Source organism: Stenella coeruleoalba (genome assembly GCF_951394435.1).
Source record: "Stenella coeruleoalba genome assembly, chromosome: 2".
NCBI classification, from domain to species: domain Eukaryota; kingdom Metazoa; phylum Chordata; class Mammalia; order Artiodactyla; family Delphinidae; genus Stenella; species Stenella coeruleoalba.
In genome coordinates this window covers 37,119,803-37,143,550 of record NC_137147.1, presented here as the reverse complement: position 1 = coordinate 37,143,550, position 23,748 = coordinate 37,119,803, and the positions used below count along the sequence as shown (strand labels likewise).

At 40.6% G+C, this 23,748-nt stretch overlaps 2 protein-coding genes across 15 annotated transcripts in view; both read left to right on the top strand.

The window, feature by feature from the left end:
- Positions 1-23,748, top strand: part of SYNE2 (spectrin repeat containing nuclear envelope protein 2) — a 330,405-nt gene that overhangs the window by 31,723 nt on the left and 274,934 nt on the right. The window contains exon 1 of one of the 14 annotated variants that reach the window (XM_079912181.1): positions 8,878-8,898. The exons of the other annotated variants lie outside the window; for them this stretch is intronic. The gene's annotated coding sequence lies outside the window, so the exon portion shown is untranslated. Of the gene's footprint in view, positions 1-8,877; positions 8,899-23,748 lie in introns of those variants that run through there. 14 annotated transcript variants of the gene reach the window in all.
- On the top strand, positions 144-4,513 carry LOC307183024 (ADP-ribosylation factor-like protein 2-binding protein). Its single transcript, XM_079914916.1, has one exon. The coding sequence runs from the start codon at positions 2,792-2,794 to the stop codon at positions 3,263-3,265; it is 474 nt and encodes a 157-aa protein (XP_079771042.1). The 5' UTR covers positions 144-2,791; the 3' UTR covers positions 3,266-4,513.

The window sequence follows — 23,748 nt, the reverse complement described above, 5'->3', positions numbered from 1 at the left end:
GTCTGATTTACTTCATTTAGTATGATAATCACTAGGTCCATCTGTATTGCTGCAAATGGCATTATTTCATTCTTTTTTTATGGCTGAGTAATGTTACATTGTATCACGTATTCTTTATCCATTCTTCTGTCGATGGACATTTAGGTTGCTTCCATGTCTTGGCTATTGTAAATAGTGCTGCAGTGAACATTGGGGTGCGTGTATCTTTTCGAATTATGGTTTTCTCCAGATATATGCCCAGTAGTGGGATTGCTGGGTCACATGGTAGCTCTATTTTTAGTTTCTTAAGGAACCTCCGTACTGTTCTCCATAGTGGCTGTACCAATTTACATTCCCACCAACAGTGCAAGAGGGTTCCCTTTTCCCCACACCCTCTCCAGCATTTATTGTTTGTAGACTTTTTGATGATGACCATTCTGACCGGTGTGAGATGATACCTCATTGTGATTTTGATTTGCATTTCTCTAATAATTAGCCATGTTGAGCATCTTTTCATGTGTTTTTTGGCCGTCTGTATGTCTTCTTTGGAGAAATGTCTATTTAGGTCTTCTGCCCATTTTTCTATTGGGTTTTTTTGTTGTTGTTGTTGAGTTGTATGAGTTGTTTGTATATTTTGGAGATTAATCCCTTGTTGATTGCATTATTTTGCAAATATTTTCTTCCATTTAATCCATTTCTTAACCCTTGGCTCTGTTGTGGTGGTGGATTGGAGGAACAAACTTATTTTTGCACTTATTAATGATACGTAATTTGACTAGATTCACTTGTCCTGGTCAGCTTCCTCATCCACCAGTCTACACTTGCCAGGTCCTACCTGCTTTACCAGGAAAATCTTGAGGGTGGGAAGGTAAAAACTGCTCCTTTTCCATTAAGCCTGTTAGGACAAGCCTTGCTTTTTTAGATTCTCCTAGGCAATTAGTGACTGCTGTCAGTTATGCATCCTGAGCACACTGTTCCTGTCTCTGGAAAACCTTTCCCACTTACTCATCTTTACATCCTTAGTAACTGATACAGTGCCTGGCAAGTAGTAAGCACTCAGTGGATATTTGTTAAATGGATGAATTAATATGGTCTCATGTAGAATGCTCAACTCTACATGAATTTAGTTCATGTTTGTATAATATTTAACTTAAGCTTGAGTAGTAGAATAAAATTTGGTCAGAAAACTTCTAAGTTAAGCAAGAAACTTAGCAATCATATATGTGTGATTGAGGGCTGTAGTGGGACTTGGTCATTATATGACAAAATGGACCCTTATCTGAAAAAGGTTAATTTTGTTAATTTCCTGTGTAAGAACACAGTTAAAGAGAAAGAATGGGTACCTGGCCAAGCAGCAGCTGGTGCATCTGTTGATGAAGACGTGTGTAATTTGGGTTGGTTGTAGTAGCGCAGGCCAAATGGGAAAAGCAAATCACTCTTCCTTTTCCCATTTTTAATAGCAAATTAATTTCTGAGTGTGAAAACATTTCTGCAGCTGCCACTAAAATTGGCAAATATTTTTCTAAATAAATAATACATTTCAGAAACAAATTTTAACAGGCAACATATTTCTGGCTGTTGTATTTGCTCACAGACATTTCAAATTTGGAAATATTTATTTTAAATATCTTGGAGATAGCAGTGTTTGGAATTTTGAAGACAACAAATCTTTCATCAGTGGGGAAATGCTACCCAACAGAAATGTGTAAAAACGCATGTACAGTTATGTTACTTGAAACACTTGACAAAAATACTGTTATAATCACAGTGAGATCCTGTACATATTTTCCCAAACGTTTCAGTCATTTCAGAATTTTGCCAGTGACTATGCAACCATTTTGGCCACAGCTCAGTAGGACTAGTTCAGCTTTGTAAATTTAATAGAATTCCCCCAACTTCTCCATCCCTTCTTTCCTCCAGAATAGTTTGGGACCACAACTCCTCTGAAGCATTAAAAATCCAAGAGAAAAAATCATTATAAATAGAAATAGGCATTTTACCTTAAAATACGTCTAGGAAGACATTTGAGGGCAATTCAGTTTTTTTGTGGCCAAGGATTCTGGCCATTTGGGGAGAAAAAAAATCTTGTCAAAAGTGGAAGTAGGGGCTTCCCTGGTGGCGCAGTGGTTGAGAATCCGCCTGCCAGTGCAGGGGACATGGGTTTGATCCCTGGTCTGGGAAGATCCCACATGCCGCAGAGCAACTAAGCCCGTGAGCCACAACTACTGAGCCTGCGTGCCGCAACTACTGAAGCCCGGGCGCCTAGAGCCCATGCTCCGCAATGAGAAGCCACTGCAGTGAGAAGCCCGCGCACTGCAACGAAGAGTAGCTCCTACTCGCCGCAACTAGAGAAAGCCCGTGCACAGCAGCGAAGACCCAACACAGCCAAAAATAAAAAAATAAAATAAATAAATTTATTTGAAAAAAAAAGTGGAAGGAAGGGGAACAGTTCAAATGGAGATATCAAAGAGGAAATTGTAACTTTTAAAAAATACCCCGTGACTCGGGAACACCTGAATTTCAAAATTATTTTTATTTTTATTTGTGTGTGTATTAAAAAGCATCCTTGTCGGAGGCGTGGCAGGGCTTGGAGGCCCGGCCGTGCGTGGCAGCAGCCCGGGAGCCTGAGGCCGGGGCGTCGTGCGCAGGCGCTACCCAGCTGGGCTGTGAGGCGCCTGAGGCCTCGGCTGCGAGGCCTTCCCGATGAAAGTTGGGGCTCTGCGGAGCAGAGCGGAGGCTGCGCCCGGCCCTCGGGCCGGGTAGAAGGCCGACGGGCCCACTCCCCCGTGCGCTGTGGAAGCGGCGGCGGGCGATGGACGCCCTAGAGGAAGAGAGCTTCGCGCAGTCCATCTCTTCCGCCTCTGATGCAGAATTTGATGCTGTGGTTGGATATTTAGAGGACATTATCATGGATGATGAGTTCCAGTTATTACAGAGGAATTTCATGGACAAGTACTACCAGGAGTTTGAAGACACAGAAGAGAATAAGCTCACCTACACACCTATTTTTAATGAATATATTTCTTTGGTTGAAAAGTATATAGAACAGCTGTTGGAGCGGATTCCTGGATTTAACATGGCGGCTTTCACTACAACTGTACAGCACCATAAAGATGAAGTGGCCGGTGACATTTTCGACGTGCTGCTCATGTTTACAGATTTTCTGGCTTTCAAAGAAATGTTTCTGGACTGTCGAGCAGAAAAAGAAGGCTGGGGACTGGACTTAAGCAGCGGTTTAGTGATGACTTCATTGTGCAAATCATCTTCTGTGACAGCTAGACTATGACTATGACTCCTACTATCACAGCTAGTCTTGGCTGTTGGAATCAATTTAGAGAGTTGTCCTTTACCTAAAAGGTACTTGTGAAAATCAATTCCTAGTCTTACATGTACAGTCCTTGTATCACTTCACTGTCTTCTACTGGTCCCGATGTAGTCCCATTGTTTCTATAACTCTCATTTACGTGTGTTTGAAAACATATTTTTATAGATGAATACTCAGGCTAACCTAGTGGACATAATCTTGGAACTTCCATAATTACTCACTTCAAGATCAAAGTATTATATGCTGTGTGCTTTTTAGCTGTTGATGCTATGAAAGCAAAAATGCTTTCTGTGTTGGTGTTCCTATTTTACTGGGCACCAATGAATGTGTGCTGGAAGTAGTCTAAAAGGTTTCCTTTTCTTAGAGCATGTTAGTGTTTGTGCAGGTTTGCTTAAAACGCTTTCTGTGTAAAACAGCTCCTTAGGTTTTCTGTTGGGGTAGGGGCTCGGCACTTCCTTCTTGCTGTCAGAATAATCCTACCAAGATAGTGTTCCACTGGTCTAGCTCAGTAGGAGATAACAAACAGCTTTACTGGTCATCTGTCTGCTTGGATTTAGTACAGTCGTTTACTACAATGTTTGATAGAACATTACTGACCAGAAAACATGGATGTCACATCTCTAGAAAGAAAAACTATAGTAGTTCAATTCCCAATGTGTACCTTAGTTGTTTTTTTGTTGTTGTTTTTATTTTTCAAGTAAAAATAAGAACCTCTACTGACTTTTCACTTGGCTGTTCTGGTTTTAAAGAATGAGCTAGCTGTAGGCTGTGTGTTTTTCTGTACCAATGTGGTGCTTATTAAATACTTTTGTACCATGAGTAAAATTCCAGTTGTTTTGCGGAAAAAAAAGAAAAAAGCATCCTTGTTAAATATACTTTCTGGGATTTCCCTGGTGGCACAGTGGTTAAGAATGCCAGTGCAGGGGACATGGGTTCGATCCCTGGTCCAGGAAGATCCCACATGTCGTGGAGCAAGCCTGTGTGCCACAACTACTGAGCCTGCGCTCTAGAGCCCGCGAGCCACAACTACTAAGCCCCCGTGCCACAACTACTGAAGCCTGAGAGCCTAGAGCCCATGCTCCGCAACAAGAGAAGCCACTGCAATGAGAAGCCCACGCACCGCAGTGAAGAGTAGTCCCCTCTTGCTGCAACTGGAGAAAGCCCATGTTCAGCAACAAAGACCCAATGCAGCCAAAAAAAAAAAAAAAAAAAAAAGTGTGTGTGTGTGTGTATATATATATATATATATACTTTCTGAGTTACGGTTTGCTTGCTTATTTGGTTATTTAGTTTTTTTTTTTTTTTTTTTTTTTTGTGGTACGCGGGCCTCTCACTGTTATGGCCTCTCCCGTTGCAGAGCACAGGCTCCGGACACGCAGGCTCAGCGGCCACGGCTCACGGGCCCAGCCGCTCCACAGCATGTGGGATCTTCCCGGACCGGGGCACGAACCTGTGTCCCCTGCATCGGCAGGCGGACTCTCAACCACTGCTCCACCAGGGAAGCCCTATTTAGTTTTTTAATTTGTTCATTCCTTACTTTATTCACAAAGGATTTAAGATGACTGCAACAAATATGTATAAGAAAGGTATTATATGTCAATAAAAAGTAAAAACAAAAGACGAGACATAGGCCAGGGAAAAACAGGCATAACTTTGACTGACATAATTGCTAGGATTTGACCTCAGAGTTAGCTCTGTGTTTCTGGACATCCAAGGTGAAAAAAGGAACACTTATTATATGGTTCTTATTTTCAGAAGGGAAAGCAAGAGCAGAAATAATATAGAAACAACCACAAGAAAACCCAACCTGTGTCTCCAAGGAAATGAAGTATTTTCCTAGCATTAAATGGTTAAAAAAAAGAAAAAAAAAGTTGAATGGAGGGTTTCCCACAGGAGAGCTGGGAGTTGTAGAAACAGTGTCCTCCATAACTTTGCTCCAGTTTGTTCATTTGTTCACTCTTTTACTCTTTCCTCAAACATTTATTATGTACCTACTCTGTGCCACATCCTGTGCTAGATGATAAAGATACAACAGTGAACCAAACATAGTCCCTTGTCAGAGCTCGCAATCCAGAGCCTCAAGAAGACCCAGGGCCAAAGGATCTACTCCAAAAGGACAGGTAGGCTCAGTGGTGGAACTTGTGAGGATTGGGTTTCTCCATGTTAGCAGGCATTTCAAGTTGACATTCAGGACCTACAGCCTCTACTGTGATCCTAGGATGCTTGCAGATTACTCCAGCGTGAAATGCTGGGAAGAGGCTAACAAGAATTAGGTGATCGATGGGAGTCAGGGCCCTAGCTGGTCTGGCGGGGCGCAGGGCTGAAGTTATTCCTGGAGTCAGTACCAGAATAAGTGATCTGTTAGTCACACAGCTACTTCTTGGGGAAGAAAGCCAATCCACCTAAAGCCAGTTTCCTGAATGGCAAGTGGACCTACCTAATTGCTTGTTTCTTTTCACTGTTTGGAAAATGTAAACAATTCATATACAATGGTTTTAACAGCTTTTTGAAGACGTAGGTGATGTTTAAGGTGTCCTCTTTTCATTTTTATATGCTGGCATTTTATGGAACCTTCAGTTTTTGTTTGCCCTGTTGTAATGGGAGCGGACTTGGACAGGGAGAGAGAAAAACACCCCGCAGAGCCTGGACTGCTGATCTTCAAGAGAGAGGAGATTGATGGGCAGGGAGTGGGGACATGAGGGAGAGGCAGAGTAAGAATATATTCACCAAGAGTATAATCACTGAAAAAATATATTCTTGAGTGCAAAGAATTCTTAGGAATATATTTTTCTTATGAATAATAGCAAGCCAATTTATGCCCTTTAGTACTTCCTCACCCACCCTCTGCCTGTTCTACCTCCCACTAGAGGCATTGTTAATCCATTGCTTCCAGGCAAGACTCCCCATTGATTCAGGGTCTCCATGGGAATGAGGCTACAGGGGACATGCACTTAGTTCAAGAAGATGGGACAGGAACAAACAGAACCTGGCAGAAATGATAGAGTAAGTCACAAAGTCATTCATAGTGTTTTAGGGATGCTTCACCATGTTGTCTACAAATTAGATCTCTTCCTAGAGCTTAGAACTGGAATCTGGATGTCTTCAAGCGACTTGACATTGAAAAATATTAAAAAGATCTCACTTACTGAAAGCACATAAATTTCATCTTCCACTAATAAATTTTTCTTTCTCACCAATGGAGAACAACTTGCATTTGTATCTCATTTTGTAATTTTCAGCATGCTACATGTTATCTCATCTTGTCCTACAGAAAGTCCGAGTTTGTTTAACTCATTTATTTGTACCCTCCTTTATTGTAGAGAAATTTTGAGTTAGTTTGCATAGAAATATAAAATTCAGTTGAATAGAAAAATAGATGAGGATATTGCAGCGAAGGAAAAATAAGAGTAGATGCATAAAGCCGGTGGGATAGCACCTTGTTTTCCATAAAGTCATTTGTAGTTGCTAGATCCAGGCTATACCAGCCAAAATAAAGAGAGGGAAACTTTGTTTATAAAAATAACATGGTCATTAGATTAAAAGAATAAATGCTCAGGATCACAATTTTTCTTGGTACTGAGACCTGAGAATTTTCCACAGCTTGTTCTCATAAAAGGAACACTATGTGGCTTACAGACTGTCTTCCTGAACTCCTGTGTAAGAAGTACAATGGTAGGTCTCTCTTGACTGTTTCCTATAATATCCTGCTTGGTAAGGTTTATGGGATTATGCCAGAATACGTTTTAATAAAAGCAGTTCTCTAGGGGGATAAAACAATGCAGTTCAGGTTCACAGCTCCCTGATGGCTGGAAAGGATCCAAAGACCACATCCAGGAATGGGTGGACGTTCAGTCTTTCAGGCGTTCCTCCAGGAAGATTATTGCTTGTAATCCAGTGCTTTTAAATGCACAGCAGAGAACTTCGGGTTAGATTCTTTGGCAAGAACCCGAAAGTGTGAGTTGGCTCAGACAAAATCATTTCACAGATGAAGAAACGGGACCTTGCAGAGGCTGATGATTATCCAAGGCTTTGAGGTCAGTGGCAGAGCTGGGATCAAGGCCAGATTCTTCAGACTCTTTAAGTCTAGGGTTCTTTCAACCATTTCATCTCTCCTCTCTAACCTAAGTAGAATTCTATTACAATTTAAAAATGTTAAGAATGGAATTTCTTAATGATGTTTTGTTAAATATCATATTTGCCACTTACCATAAACTTTATTAATAACGTTTGATTCATAATGGGTCAACAGATGGTAAAATAGTTTAAAATCTGCAAATGTAAAATGATCTGGGAAAGGGAAATCAGTTAAGATACCTGTTTTAGAGAATTATTTAATGTGCTGTTCAATAAAATAATTAAAAGGTTGGTCTGGAAAAAAAGGATGACTATTTCTAACATCTGTAATATAATCCTACTTGGATGTTAACTTTTTTTAAAAATTAATTTATTTTTGGCTGCGTTGGGTCTTCATTGCTGCACACAGGCTTTCTCTAGTTGCGGTGAGTGGGGGCTACTCTTCGTTGCGGTGCGTGGACTTCTCACTGCAGTGGCTTCTCTTGTTGCAGAGCACGGGCTCTAGGCATGTGGGCTTCAGTAGTTGTGGCTCACGGGCTCTAGAGCGCAGGCTCAGTAGTTGTGGTGCATGGGCTTAGTTGCTCCACGGCATGTGGAATCTTCCCGGACCAGGGCTCGAACCTGTGTCCCTTGCATTGGCAGGTGGATTCTTAACCACTGTGCCACCAGGGAAGTCCTAGATGTTAACTTTTTAGAAGAATGAAACATTAGCTATAGAGCTGAAGTCCCGCCCTCCCACTCCTTTGCCCTCTACCCTGAAGTTGTGGGTATCACTCCCACGCATGTTTCTGTTCTTTTACCATATATGTATGTGTGTGTTTAAAATTTACATAAAGTACATAAATGACTTCATAGTGTATCAATCCTTTTGGACTTGCTCTGCCCTCCACCCATGAACATTTTAGTTTTGATATTTAACCTTTCTGATACTGGTCATTCATTTTAGCCGTGGAATAGTCTTCCCTCGCATGACTCAACTACAGTTTATGCATTTTCCTACTGATGGGATTCGGCTGTTTCCTCTTTTTCTGCTATATATAGTTCTTCCATGAACATTCTTGAACATAAGTCCTTGTGTCCATGAGCAATTTTAGAACATTTTTTAGTTGGTAGAAATTTATTAAGTCACCAGCTGTTGCTACTCCTACCTGAGCATCAGTCACATCCTGGGTCATCCTGGGAGATCCTTGCACCCAAAATACTCTTTGGGTCCATTTGCAGCCAGTGCTGATTCGGTCTTTGTGTACCTTCAATGCCTTCCAACTCCGTGTATGTCTTTCTGCTTGGTTTGCTCAGGTTCTCGACTAGGACCTGTTCCAAGAACCTTTCATTTCTCAAGGACCCTACCCTACCCTAGCTTCCTCACACCTAAGAGATGATCTGACTTCTTATTTTCCTGAGAAAAATGAGGTCATCTGATGAGAGCTCCCTCGATCCTCCTCTCCCAAACTTCTCAGCATTTCCACTTAGAAGAATGGTGAACATGTGCAAATCACAAATTCTTTGTGGAATGAATGGAGGTAGGAGTTTTTTTTTTTTTTTAAGTTTCTCAGACCCCCAGATTGGAACTTTTTGTCTTGCTAGGAGCTACACCATCTTCAAAATCACTAATTTAAATACCCTCTGACATCAGCCTCCAGTTCTTCTAGCTTAACATCCAAAGTACGCTCACTGTGTTGGTTCTTCAGTTTCCCTCAGACACCAGTCTGTGTGCGCCTTCATTCTATCTGTTCACCTCTTCCTGTCTTCACATCCCCTCTTTCTATTTCATCCTCCCCGTAGCTCCCACCCTGGACCTCTCTCCCAGAGCCCTACTTTTTCCTGCTCTGACCTGCTGCGTGGCGGCCATCCTGGAAACTTCTCCTTTTGTTTTCCTGTGTTCAATGTCTAGTCCCTGTTTTTCTCATGTTTAGTTTAGTTTTCAGTTTTGTTGGAATACTTCCCAACCTCTTTCTTGTTTTACTGTCTTATTTTTTTGGAGTAACTTTTCCAGTAGCTTTCTAAGAGTGGGAGCATAGGACATAAATTTTTTGGAGACTTGCATGTCAAGAAATGACTATTTTCTACCCGAACACTTGATTAATACTTTAGGTGGATATAGACTATAGGTTGAAAATAATTTTCTATCTCATTTTTAAAAAATTGTAGTAATACACATAACATAAAATTTACCAATTTAACTATTTTTAAGTGTAAAGTTTGGTGGTATTAAGTACATTCACATTGTTGTGTAACAACCGTTACCACCATCCATCTCCAGAACTCTTTTCATCTTGCAAAACTGAACTCTACTCATTAAACAATGGGTTAATTTAATTCAAAGTTAATTAAAACAATTAATGTCCCACACACCCTCCCTCACCCCTGGCACCCACCATTCTATTTATGCATCTATGAATATGAATACTGTAGGTACCTCATGTAAGTGGAATCATCAGTATTTGTCTTTTTGTGACTGGCTTATTTCATTAAGCATGGTGTCCTCAAGTTGCAGCCGTGTTGTACTATGTGTCAGAATTTCCTTCTTTCTTTTTTTTTTTTTAACATCTTTATTGGAGTATAATTGCTTTACAATGGTATGATAGTTTCAGCTTCACAACAAAATGAATCAGTTATATATATACATATATTCCCATATCTCTTCCTGCTTGCGTCTTCCTCCCTCCCACCCTCCCTATCCCACCCCTCTAGGTGGTCACAAAGCACCGAGCTGATCTCCCTGTGCTATGCGGCTGCTTCCCACTAGCTATCTACCTTACGTTTGGTAGTGTATATATGTCCATGCCTCTTTATCGCTTTGTCACCGTTTACCCTTCCCCCTCCCCATAGTCTCAAGTCCATTCTCTAGTAAGTCTGTGTCTTTATTCCTGTTTCACCCCTAGGTTTTTCATGACTTTTTTTTTTTTTTTAATTCCATATATATGTGTTAGCATATGGTATTTGTCTCTCTCTTTCTGACTTACTTAACTGTATGACAGACTCTAGGTCTATCCACCTCATTACAAATAGCTCAATTTCGTCTCCTTTTATGGCTGAGTAATATTCCATTGTATATATGTGCCACATCTTCTTTATCCATTCATCCGATGATGGACACTTAGGTTGTTTCCATCTCTGGGCTATTGTAAATAGAGCTGCAATGAACATTTTGGTACATGACTCTTTTTGAATTATGGTTTTCTCAGGGTATATGCCCAGTAGTGGGATTGCTGGGTCATATGGTAGTTCTATTTGTAGCTTTTTAAGGAACCTCCATACTGTTCTCCACAGTGGCTGTATCAATTTACATTCCCACCAACATTGTAAGAGTGTTCCCTTTTCTCCACACCCTCTCCAGCATTTATTGTTTCTAGATTTTTTGATGATGGCCATTCTGACTGGTGTGAGATGATATCTCATTGTAGTTTTGATTTGCATTTCTCTAATGATTAGTGATGTTGAGCATTCTTTCATGTGTTTGTTGGCACTCTGTATATCTTCTTTGGAGAAATGTCTATTTAGGTCTTCTGCCCATTTTTGGATTGGGTTGTTTGTTTTTCTGTTATTAAGCTGCATGAGCTGCTTATAAATTTTGGAGATTAATCCTTTGTCAGTTGCTTCATTTGCAAATATTTTCTCCCATCCTGAGGGTTGTCTTTTGGTCTTCTTTATGGTTTCCTTTGCTGCGCAAAAGCTTTTAAGTTTCATTAGGTCCCATTTGTTTACTTTTGTTTTTATTTCCATTTCTCTAGGAGGTGGGTCAAAAAGGACCTTGCTGTGATTTATGTCATAGAGTGTTCTGCCTATGTTTTCCTCTAAGAGTTTGATAGTTTCTGGCCTTACATTTAGGTCTTTAATCCATTTTGAGCTTATTTTTGTGTATGGTGTTAGGGAGTGATCTAATCTCATACTTTTACATGTAGCTGTCCAGTTTTCCCAGCACCACTTATTGAAGAGGCTGTCCTTTCTCCTCTGTACATTCCTGCCTCCTTTGTCAAAGATAAGGTGACCATATGTGCGTGGGTTTACCTCTGGGCTTTCTATCCTGTTCCATTGATCTATCTTTCTGTTTTTGTGCCAGTACCATACCGTCTTGATAACTGTAGCTTTGTAGTATAGTCTGAAGTCAGGGAGCCTGGTTCCTCCAGTTCCTTCTTTCGTTCTCAAGATTGCTTTGGCTATTCGGGGTCTTTTGTGTTTCCATACAAATTGCAAAATTTTTTGTTCTAGTTCTGTGAAAAATACCAGTGGTAGTTTGATAGGGATTGCATTGAATCTATAGATTGCTTTGGGTAGTAGAGTCATTTTCACAATGTTGATTCTTCCAATCCAAGAACATGGTATATCTCTTCATCTATTTGTATCATCTTTAATTTCTTTCATCAGTGTCTTATAATTTTCTGCATACAGATCTTTTGTCTCCTTAGGTAGGTTTATTCCTAGATATTTTATTCTTTTTGTTGCAATGGTAAATGGGAGTGTTTTCTTGATTTCACTTTCAGATTTTTCATCATTAGTATATAGGAATGCCAGAGATTTCTGTGCATTAATTTTGTATCCTGCCACTTTACCAAATTCATTGATTAGCTCTAGTAGTTTTCTGGTAGCATCTTTAGGGTTCTCTATGTATAGTATCATGTCATCTGCAAACAGTGACAGCTTTACTTCTTCTTTTCCGATTTGGATTCCTTTTATTTCCTTTTCTTCTCTGATTGCTGTGGCTAAAACTTCCAAAACTATGTTGAATAAGAGTGGTGAGAGTGGGCAACCTTGTCTTGTTCCTGATCTTAGTGGAAATGCTTTCAGTTTTTCACCATTGAGGATGATGTTTGCTGTGGGCTTGTCATATATGGCCTTTATTATGTTGAGGAAAGTTCCCTCTATGCCTACTTTCTGCAGGGTTTTTGTCATAAATGGGTGTTGAATTTTGTCAAAAGCTTTCTCTGCATCTATTGAGATGATCATATGGTTTTTCTCCTTCAGTTTGTTAATATGGTTTATCACATTGATAGATTTGCGTATATTGAAGAATCCTTGCATTCCTGGAATAAACCACACTTGATCATGGTGTATGATCCTTTTAATGTGCTGTTGGATTCTGTTTGCTAGTATTTTGTTGAGAATTTTTGCATCTATGCTCATCAGTGATATTGGCCTGTAGTTTTCTTTCTTTGTGACATCCTTGTCTGGTTTTGGTATCAAGGTGATGGTGGCCTCGTAGAAGGAGTTTGGGAGTGTTCCTCCCTCTGCTATATTTTGGAAGAGTTTGAGAAGGATAGGTGTTAGCTCTTCTCTAAATGTTTGATAGAATTCGCCTGTGAAGCCATCTGGTCCTGGGCTTTTCTTTGTTGGAAGATTTTTTTTTTTTTAAATATTTATTTATTTATTTAGGCTGCATTGGGTCTTCATTGCTGTGCGCGGGCTTCTTCTAGTTGGGGTGAGCAGGGGCTACTCTTTGTTGCAGTGCGCGGGCTTCTCATTCTCTTGTTGCCAAGCGCGGGCTCCAGGCATGCGGGCTCAGCAGTTGTAGCGCACGGGCGCAGCCGCTCCACAGCATGTGGGATCCTCCTGGACCAGGGATTGAACCCGTGTCCCCTGCATCGGCAGGCGGATTCTTAACCACTGCGCCACCAGGGAAGTCCCTGTTGGAAGATTTTTAATCACAGTTTCAATTTCAGTGCTTGTGATTGGTCTGTTCATATTTTCTATTTCTTCCTGATTCAGTCTTGGCAGGTTGTGCATTTCTAAGAATTTGTTCATTTCTTCCAGATTGTCCATTTTATTGGCATAGAGTTGCTTGTAGTAATCTCTCATGATCTCTTTTATTTCTGCAGTGTCAGTTGTTACCTTTCGTTTTTCATTTCTAATTCTATTGATTTCAGTGGTCTCCCTTTTTTTCTTGATCAGTCTGGCTAGTGGTTTATCTATTTTGTTTATCTTCTCAAAGAACCAGCTTTTAGTTTTATTGATCTTTGCTATTGTTTCCTTCATTTCTTTTTCATTTATTTCTGATCTGATTTTTATGATTTCTTTCCTTCTGCTAGCTTTGGGGTTTTTTTGTTCTTCTTTCTCTAATTGCTTGAGGTGCAAGGTTAGGTTGTTTATTCGAGATGTTTCCTGCTTGTTAAGGTGGGCTTGTATTGCTATAAACTTCCCGCTTAGAACTGCTTTTGCTGCATCCCACAGGTTTTGGGTCGTTGTGTCTCCATTGTCATTTGTTTCTAGGTATTTTTTGATTTCCTCTTTGATTTCTTCAGTGATCACTTCATTATTAAGTAGTGTATTGTTTAGCCTCCATGTGTTTGTATTTTTTACAGATCTTTTTCTGTAATTGATATCTAGTCTCATGGCGTTGTGGTCAGAAAAGATACTTGATACAATTTCAATTTTCTTAAATTTACCAAGGCTTGATTTGTGACCGAAGATATGATCTATCCTGGAGAATGTTCCATGAGCACTTGAGAAAAATGTGTATTCTGTTGTTTTTGGATGGAATGTCCTATAAATATCAATTAACTCCATCTTGTTTAATGTATCATTTAAAGCTTGTGTTTCCCTATTTATTTTCATTTTGGATGATCTGTCCATTGGTGAAAGTGGGGTGTTAAAGTCCCCTACTATGAATGTGTTACTGTCGATTTCCCCTTTTATGGTTGTCAGTATTTGCCTTATGTATTGAGGTGCACCTATGTTGGGTGCATAAATATTTACAATTGTTATATCTTCCTCTTGGATCGATCCCTTGATCATTATGTAGTGTCCTTCTTTGTCTCTTCTAATAGTCTTTGTTTTAAAGTCTATTTTGTCTGATATGAGAATTGCTACTCCAGCTTTCTTTTGATTTCCATTTGCATGAAATACCTTTTTCCATCCCCTTACTTTCAGTCTGTATGTGTCTCTAGGTCTGAAGTGGGTCTCTTGTAGACAGCAAATATATGGGTCTTGTTTTTGTATCCATTCAGCCAATCTTTGCCTTTTGGTGGGAGCATTTAGTCCATTTACATTTAAGGTAATTATCGATATGTGTGTTCCTATTCCCATTTTCTTAATTGTTTTGGGTTCGTTGATGTAGGTCCTTTCCTTCTTTTGTGTTTCTTGCCTAGAGAAGTTCCTTTAGCAGTTGTTGTAGAGCTGGTTTGGTAGTGCTGAAGTCTCTCAGCTTTTGCTTGTCTGTAAAGGTTTTAATTTCTCCATCAAATCTGAATGAGATCCTTGCTGGGTAGAGTAATCTTGGTTGCAGGTTTTTCTCCTTCAACACTTTCAATATGTCCTGCCACTCCCTTCTGGCTTGCAGAGTTTCTGCTGAAAGATCAGCTGTTAACCTTATGGGGATTCCCTTGTATGTTATTTGTGGTTTTTCCCTTGCTGCTTTTAATATGTTTTCTTTGTATTTAATTTTTGACAGTTTGATTAATATGTGTCTTGGCGTGTTTCTCCTTGGATTTATCCTGTATGGGACTCTCTGTGTTTCTGGACTTGATTAACTATTTCCTTTCCCATATTAGGGAAGTTTTCAACTATAATCTCTTCAAGTATTTTCTCAGTCCCTTTCTTTTTCTCTTCTTCTTCTGGGACCCCTATGATTCGAATGTTGGTGTGTTTAATGTTGTCCCAGAGGTCTCTGAGACTGTCCTCAATTCTTTTCATTCTTTTTTCTTTATACTGCTCTGCAGTAGTTATTTCCAGTATTTTATCTTCCAGGTCACTTATCCGTTCTTCTGCCTCAGTTATTCTGCTATTGATCCCTTCTAGAGTATTTTTAATTTCATTTATTGTGTTGTTCATCATTGCTTGTTTCCTCTTTCGTTCTTCTAGGTCCTTGTTAAATGGTTCTTGCATTTTCTGCATTCTATTTTCAAGATTTTGGATCATCTTTACTATCATTATTCTGAATTCTTTTTCAGGTAGACTGCCTATTTCCTCTTCATTTGTGAGGTCTGGTGGGTGTTTACCTTGCTCCTTCATCTCCTGTGTTTTTTTCTGTCTTTTCATTTTGCTTATCTTACTGTGTTTGGGGTCTCCTTTTCTCAGGCTGCAGGTTCATAGTTCCCGTTGTTTTTGGTGTCTGTCCCTAGTTGCTAAGGTTGGTTCAGTGGGTTGTGTAGGTTTCCTGGTGGAGGGGACTAGTGCCTGTGTTCTGGTGGATGAGGCTGGATCTTGTCTTTCTGGTGGGCAGGTCCACGTCTGGTGGTGTGTTTTGGGGTGTCTGTGGCCTTATTATGATTTTAGGCAGCCTCTCTGCTAATGGGTTGTGTTGTGTTCCTGTCTTGCTAGTTGTTTGGCATAGGGTGTGCAGCACTGTAGCTTGCTGGTCGTTGAGTGAATCAGGGTCTTGATGTTGAGATGGAGATCTCTGGGGGATTTTCACTGTTTGGTATTACGTGGAGCTGGGAGGTATCTTGTGGACCAGTGTCCTGAAGTTGGCTCTCCCACCTCAGTGGCACAGTCCTGACGCCTGGCTGGAGCACCAAGAGCCTGTCCTCCACACAGCTCAGAATAAAAGGGAGAAAAATAGAAAGAGGATAAAATAAAATAAAGTAAGATAAAATAAAGTTATTAAAATAAAAAATAAAAAAAATATTAAGAAAAAAGGTATTTTAAGTAAAAAAAAGCAAAAAACCGGACGGTCAGATCCCTAGGACAAATGGTGAAAGCAAAGGTATACAGCCAAAATCTCACACAGAAGCGTATACATACACACTCACAAAAAGAGGAAAAGGGGAAAAAATAATATATCTTGTTCCCAAAGTCCACCTCCTCAATTTGGGATGATTCGTTGTCTATTCAGGTGTTCCACAGATGCAGGGTACATCAAATTGATTGTGGAGCTTTAATCCGCTGCTTCTGAGGCTGCTGGGAGAGATTTCCCTTTGTCTTCTTTGTTCGCACAGCTTCCGGGGTTCAGCTTTAGATTTGGCCCCGCCTCTGTGTGTAGGTCGCCTCAGGGCGTCTGTTCTTCTCTCAGACAGGGCGGGGTTAAAGGAGCAGCTGATGCGGGGGCTCTGGCTCACTCAGGCCGGGGAGAGTGAGGGGTAGGGATGCGGGGCGAGCCTGCGGCGGCAGAGGCCGGCATGACGTTGCACCAGCCTGAGGCGTGCCGTGTGTTTTCCCCGGGGAAGTTGTCCCTGGATCCCGGAACCGTGGCAGTGGCTGGCTGCACAGGCTCCCGGGAGGGTAGGTGTGGATAGTGACCTGTGCTCACACACAGGCTTTTTGGTGGCGGCAGCAGCAGCCTTAGCTTCTCATGCCCGTCTCTGGGGTCCATGTTAGCTGCGACTCGCGCCCGTCTCTGGAGCTCGTTTAAGCAGCGCTCTTAATCTCCTCTCCTCGTGCAGTAGGAAACAAAGAAGCAAGAAAAGTCTCTTGCCTCTTCGGCATCTCCAGATTTTTCCTCGGACTCCCTCCCGGCTAGCCGTGGTGCACTAACCCCCTGCAGGCTGTGTTTACGCTGCCAACCCCTGTCCTCTCCCTGTGCTCCGACTGAAGCCCGAGCCTCAGCTCCCAGCCCCGCCGCCCCGGCGGGTGAGCAGACAAGCCTCTCGGGCTGGTGAATGCTGGTCCGCACCGATCCTCTGTGCGGGAACCTCTCCGTTTTGCCCTCCGCAGACTTGCCGCGCTCTCCTCCGTGACTCCGAAGCTTCCCCCCTCCACCGCCCGCCGTCTCCGCCTGCGAAGGGGCTTCTACTGTGTGGAAACCTTTCCTCCTTCACAGCTCCCTCCCACTGGTGCATGTCCCGTCCCTATTCTTTTGTCTCTGTTTTTTCTTTTGCCCTACCCAGGTAGGTGGGGAGTTTCTTGCCTTTTGGGAGGTCTGAGGTCTTCTGCCAGCGTTCAGTGGGTGTTCTGTAGGAGTTGTTCCACGTGTAGATGTATTTCTGATGTATCTCTGGGGAGGAAGGTGACCTCCATGTCCTTCTCTTCCGCCATCTTCTCCAGCTACTGTATTAATTCTTTGATAATTTTCTCCCTCTGTTTTCTCGATTGGATGTTAGATCCACTGGATTGGCCTTTAAGTTTTATATTTCTTTTCTGTTTTTCTCCCTTTTGTTTATGGGAGATGTCCTTATTTTATTTTCTAACTCTTTTATTGGTCTTTTAAAATACAGCACTTCAATATTTTTTCATATTGTGCTGTTCCTATCTTATTGCCTTGCCAAACTCCCTCCTCCTGAATCTGACTTGATCCTGTTGGCTTTGTTTCCCACGGGACATGAAGCATTTACTTTGAAAAAAAGTGGAGTATGCACAAGTTACCTGGCTTCAGAACTGATGTCTGATGTACATCTGAAATGTCAAACCTGGACTCCTGCTTTGCCCTCAAACCTGCTCCACCTGCAGCCTTGTCTGGCTCAATTCATGACTTCTCCATCCTTCCTGTTGTTTACGTCAAAAATTTACGAGTTATTTTTTATTTTTCTCTTTCTCTTATGACATATGACATCTAATCAGTCAGGAAGCCTTGTTGGTACCATCTCCAACATATATTCAGAATCTGATCGCAGACCACTTACTCCTTCTACTTCTGCATCCCTGGTCCCAGCCATCATCACCTGGATTACTGTAATAACCTTTTACTCCCAGCATTTTATTATGAAAATTATAAAATATACAACAAAGTTGAAAGAATTTTACACAAATAGCTGTATTCTCAACACCTAGATTCCACCCTTAACATTTTACCATGCTTGCTTTCTCATTTATTACCCATCTGTCTATCCCTCTGTCCATCCATTCTGTGATAGCCTTTTAACTAGTCTCCCTGCTTCATTCCTTGTCCCATGTGTTGTTCCCACATATCAGTCCAAATGATAATTTTGAAACATAAGTCAAATTATATCTCTTCTCTGCTCAAAACTCTGCTATGGCTGCCCATTTCACTATTACTAACTCTGTAGAATTTGTAATCCTCAAAAGGAAAATTGCCTTGGTAATTTTCAGATTCCTGTGGAATTGTGAATTCATACTGAGTTTCTGTGTAGTATTACCATTGTATCACTGAGGATGGAATTGACTTTTGTCTCTTGGAGGAAATAGAACAAATGGTAGTGCTTGCTTGTTCTGAGGGCTACGATTAAAACCTTTAAGCATTCATTCCTGCCAAGGTAGTTGTCTTTCATTCTGCTTTCCATTTCAGCATATGGTGGGTGTGAATGTTTATAAACAAGACTAAGCCTGATTTTACAAGGGCTTTCCAAAATTAATTCTGTCCAATAGAATATGACTTTTTGCTTTGCTATTGTTAAAAATCCAATGGTTAAAGAAAAAGCTAGTGAAATGTGTTAGCAGCATGCAGAACAAAACTTTAAAATATATCTCTTGTTATATAGTGCATTGTCATGTGAAGGTGTAAAATGGAAGAAATGTTGATTCTGTTTGTAACTGATATGGTGAAGCCTTTTATAAGTTTTAAAATAGAGTTCACCTTATGGTGTTGTTTCTAAAAAAATTCAATGATCAGTTTCATTTTTATTTTTCTTTCCTTTCCTATGTTTGCTGGTTCCTCAGGGTTCCTCTTTTGTGTTTGTTTTGATCTCTTCCTTTCATTCTTGGAGGCTCTCCTTAAGTGTCTCGTAATCTTTGGCCGTACAATCATATTCAAGAGTGAGGAACGAAAAAGCCAATCAGTGGAATTTCACAGCTGGGTGATTTGGCATGGAACTGACTTTTCTATTGAGGAATCCCAAATATCAATCTCTAGAGGTCTTTTCTAGGGGCTTTACTTTCTCCAGAAAAGCATCCTCTGAAATCCCACTTGTGGATGGAGCAAGGGATCGGGGCATGCGTCTGGCTCCAGTGCTTGTGGAGAAGGTGGGGTTGGTGAGGGCTAGGGGTCCCCCTGTTGAGGTGTATACTTGTCTAAAGTCTTGCTGTTGGTCCTGATCTTCAGCACACTCAGACATCTGTCTCATCCTCAACTTCTGTAGTATCTCATGCCACCAATCCCAGACCTCTCTGGGATTCTTTAAAGATAGGGGTGGAGAAGCTAGAGTTAATAAGAAAGCCAGGAATCTTTGGTATCAATTTAGGAACAAAGTAATGGGGTCACGGGCAGAAGTGATGGCAAAAGGAATGAAGAGATATATATGGGGAAAAGCCCTCAAACCATTGCCAGTACTTGTAACTTAAAGATCTCTCTAGGTTTTTTTGGAGACTGGTGACATGTAGTAATGAAGGCAGGGAACTTTTGCTGGGGGTATTATGAGCTTTAAAAATTGGAGTGTGGGTGCAAGGGCAGAATTTCTCGGCTAAAATGAGCTGATGAAAATTAAAAGTAATTACTTCCAGGCTTCCCTGGTGGCGCAGTGGTTGAGAGTCCGCCTGCCAATGCAGGGGACACGGGTTCGTGCCCCAGTCCGGGAAGATCCCACGTGCCGTGGAGCGGCTGGGCCCGTGAGCCATGGCCGCTGAGCCTGCGCGTCCGGAGCCTGTGCTCCGCAATGGGAGAGGCCACAACAGTGAGAGGCCCGCGAACCGCAAAAAAAAAAAAAAAAAAAAAGTAATTACTTCCTGAGTACATGTTTTCTAGATTTGTGCTGATTTATTAACACATCCAGTTTTGTGGCTTTGGAAGTTTTTATCCTTAAGTCTTTATACTCTACGTTTTAATATTGTGATTAGCTTTTAATTTTTACTGCTGATTAAGAAATGGGATAATCCTGATGAATTCACTTCACCGATTATAGTAAATACAATTTATATACTGTAGTACATCTACTGTAGTAAGCACAGCAATAAATGTTAGTTGCTACTGTAGTTTTTAGTTTCATGTGCTTCACTGAAATCCTTATAAGATATGTATCCCTTTCTATAGCTGTGGACCCTGCAGTTCAGAGCATTTGGGACTTGGTCAAGGCCAACAGAAAGCTCTTTTAGGGAAGTGGTTACATTTACTTAAAATGCTGTTATCATGGTTAAAGTGGGTGGTTTAGCAGTACAGTTGGGATTGGCTGGGGAGTGACACTGCTTTGTTGTGAGGTAGCAAGTGCAGCAATATCATATCCAGAGAATTGCTACGTGTTTGTGTTCCAAAAGTGTGGTGAATAGTTAGGATTGATTGTTCTGGCATTTTGTGGTGATTATTAGAAAAATAAATTGCCTAAAAGGAGATAGAAGGGTGGATCTTAAAAATCAATGGATCTGGGAATTTACACCAATTGCTTCTGGTCAAGGGATGATGAAACATAAGTAATAACAGAGTTAGGAAAAGTTAATGGGAAACAGATGGAGAAGCTTATTATGGCAAGTGTGTCACCAGCTTTCTTCTGTGAGCTTGGAGGCAGATCAGAGTTAACAACTTGTCAGTGCGATGACAAGCTCTATAACTTAACAGGCAAAAGGGAGAGCCTTTAGAATTCCTAGCTCGACCGTAAATAACCTGGTACAGCTGAAGGACAGAAGAAAGAACAGGGAATTTACTCCAGGGAAAATGGTAATATTTAAACCAGTCTGTTAAAGAACTACCTAAATGTGTTTAGCATGTCCTGCTATGGTACATACACCTTCCGATCAAATTTTGAAGGTGACATAGAAGTCCCCTTCTCCCCATTGACAGTGCTTTTTTCAGTGCTGTTAGAACAGCAGGGCTCATTAACAAACTATCTACTAATGAGAAAGTGAGACCTCTTGAGCTACCGAAAAGGCTTTAGGAGTCCTTTCTAGAAATTTCTGACAAACCCAGAGAAGTTTTCTAATATTTTATTTGTGTCAAGAGAGTATTTTTCTCATTATACAGCTATAGATATACAGTTTCCATAGCATATAGATTGGAGAGCTGATCCTGAACTAAATACCTTATTCCCCATTTGTTGTCATTTCACCAAAATAAAAGCAAAAATGTTTTTCTTATTGCAGCAGAAATAGGCTGCTATTCATATTCAAATTCATCATTTGAAACTTTAAAAATGAATATAAGCAAAAGGAAGAAAATAAAAATCACTAATAATTCCACTCATTAGAAATGATCTCTATTCAAATTTCACTTTTGAGTTGTAAAAATTCTAATCATAATAATCCAAAGTATATGCCAAGATTTCTTTTAAAAGGGAAATACTCTAGTGTTTTGAGGTTTTAGAGAAACCAGACGCATATTAAGATGTATTGCATTAGCAAACCACAGTTGTATCAAAATAGCTTATGCCATTTATAAAAGCATGTGTATTAATTTACATGGATTTTAAAAACACAGTTCCACATGATTCTACTTGCTCTTCGAATCTTTAATGCCACTACATTAATTCTTTACCTAATCTTTCGTACGTGTCTGAAGATGATCTATTATTTTCATTCTGAACCCTGATGTTACATAATTGTATGTAACTTTTATTTGAAAAGGAAAAGTAAGGTGATGAGGACCGCCTGGGAAGAAGGGCTTGTCTGTGCTGTGATTCCACCTGGGCAGGCAGCCCTCATGCTCCCCACAGGGGAGTCGGAAGGCAAATGATAGGATGGCCCTCAGGATTTTGGTTGATAGACCCTTGTGACTGACTCACTGAGCCCCTGGCCAAGCTTCATTCCTCTTTCTGCCTTCCTTGCTCATATTCTTTCTAGCTTCTCAGTTAAGATCCTGAGAAGTCTCTCAAAGCTTGTCTTTTCTACTGTGTTCCAGTTTTTCATGGGCCCTGTTTAGCAAGTAAATTCCTCTCTGGAGATGTCAGCTGTTTCTCACCAAAAACAATTATGTTGGAAATGTCATCATACGTTGTCTTCAGTCAGATCCTCATGACCTCTGTAGCGTGTTTTGATAAATAACTGTACTAAGACAGTATTGGGATCAATAATCCAACACTTGCAATTGATTCAGTCTTCATAGCTTGGTTTTACTTTTTGTTTTAGTTTTTTGACTGCACCACACAGCTTGCAGGATCTTAGTTCCCAGACCACAGATCAAACCTGGGCCCTTGGCAGTGAAAGCCCAGAGTCTTAAGTGCTAGACCACCAGGGAATTCCCTGGTTTTACTTTTGATTTACATTTTTTAGAAGCTCTAGGAAATTCTTCAGTAAATAAAAAAATATATTTTACTGACTTCTTTGTTAATAAATTTTCACTGTTAAAAACAGAAACCTCTGAGACACATAAGTTATTTTAAGGTCTAGACTTTTTTTTTTTTTTTTTTTTTTTACAAATACTACTTTTTTTCCTACAACTTTAATATAGAATATAGTGGATTCCAGTCTAGTCCAGGAACATTTCTTGATTCTCTGGTTATCAAATTGTTGCATATTATTCTGTTTTTATTTTAAGTTCTTTCCCCTACATTTGATAACTTATATTTATTTAATATTGAATGGCAATGAGTGGCCCTCAGAGACATTCTTATTAAATTCAAGGTATTACCCAAATAATGCTTACAGGACTATTTGGAGGGAGATGCTGTTTTATATTAAGTACACTCCTCTAATCACATCTATCTTCAGATTCAAGCGATAGGACATGCCTTCTCCTGTGCTTCCATAACACCTTCTACATATGTTTCTTAGAAGATTTCACTCAATATGTGTTTATCTGTCATTCTCAGAAGATTGAATTCCTTGAGAGCAGCATATAGCATATATAAATGCTTGCTGAGTAAATGAGTAAAAGAAGGAATTAATAAAATCTGGCTAAGTTTTAGCTAGCTCTAGCTGGCTCTATGAGGTACCAACCTGTATTGGCTAAGAGCATGGACTCTTTTTTTTTTTTGCGTTACGCGGGCCTCTCACTGTTGTGGCCTCTCCCGTTGTGGAGCACAGGCTCTGGACGTGCAGGCTCAGCAGCCATGGCTCACAGGCCTAGCCACTCCATGGCATGTGGGATCCTCCCGGACCGGGGCACGAACCCGTGTCCCCTGCATCGGCAGGCGGACTCTCAACCACTGTGCCACCAGGGAAGCCCAGAGCATGGACTCTTGAAACCGAAACCACCTGGGTTCAAATCTTAGTTCCATCATTTATTAGCTTTGTGTCCTTAGACAACGGTATATGACATTTGTGCATCTCAGTTTAGTCTTCAAATATGGGATAATTACGATACCTAACGCATGCTTAGAACAGTACCTATATATAGTAAGTGCTATATAAGTGTTTGCTACTATCATTATTATCCTTTTATTTAATAGCCCTGGCATGGAATAGTGGGTGCCATTAGGAAATTAATTCTGGAATTCAGTTTTTCTCCCTGTCATCATGAAGAAGTGCTTTGCCTTCACTTTGGGTTCAGGAACTCTCAGCATGGGAATGGGTAGTGGAGGTCTTTAGTACACCAACAACGGAGGACATTTGTACCTTTATCAATCAACAGGCTGCACAGGCTCATTGAACGATCAAGAAGCTTTTTATTTTGATTAGAATTGTATCAACTCTGTATAGGAACAATGTTACCTCAGGCAGGCTCTGTTTCATCTTACTTCAGAGGA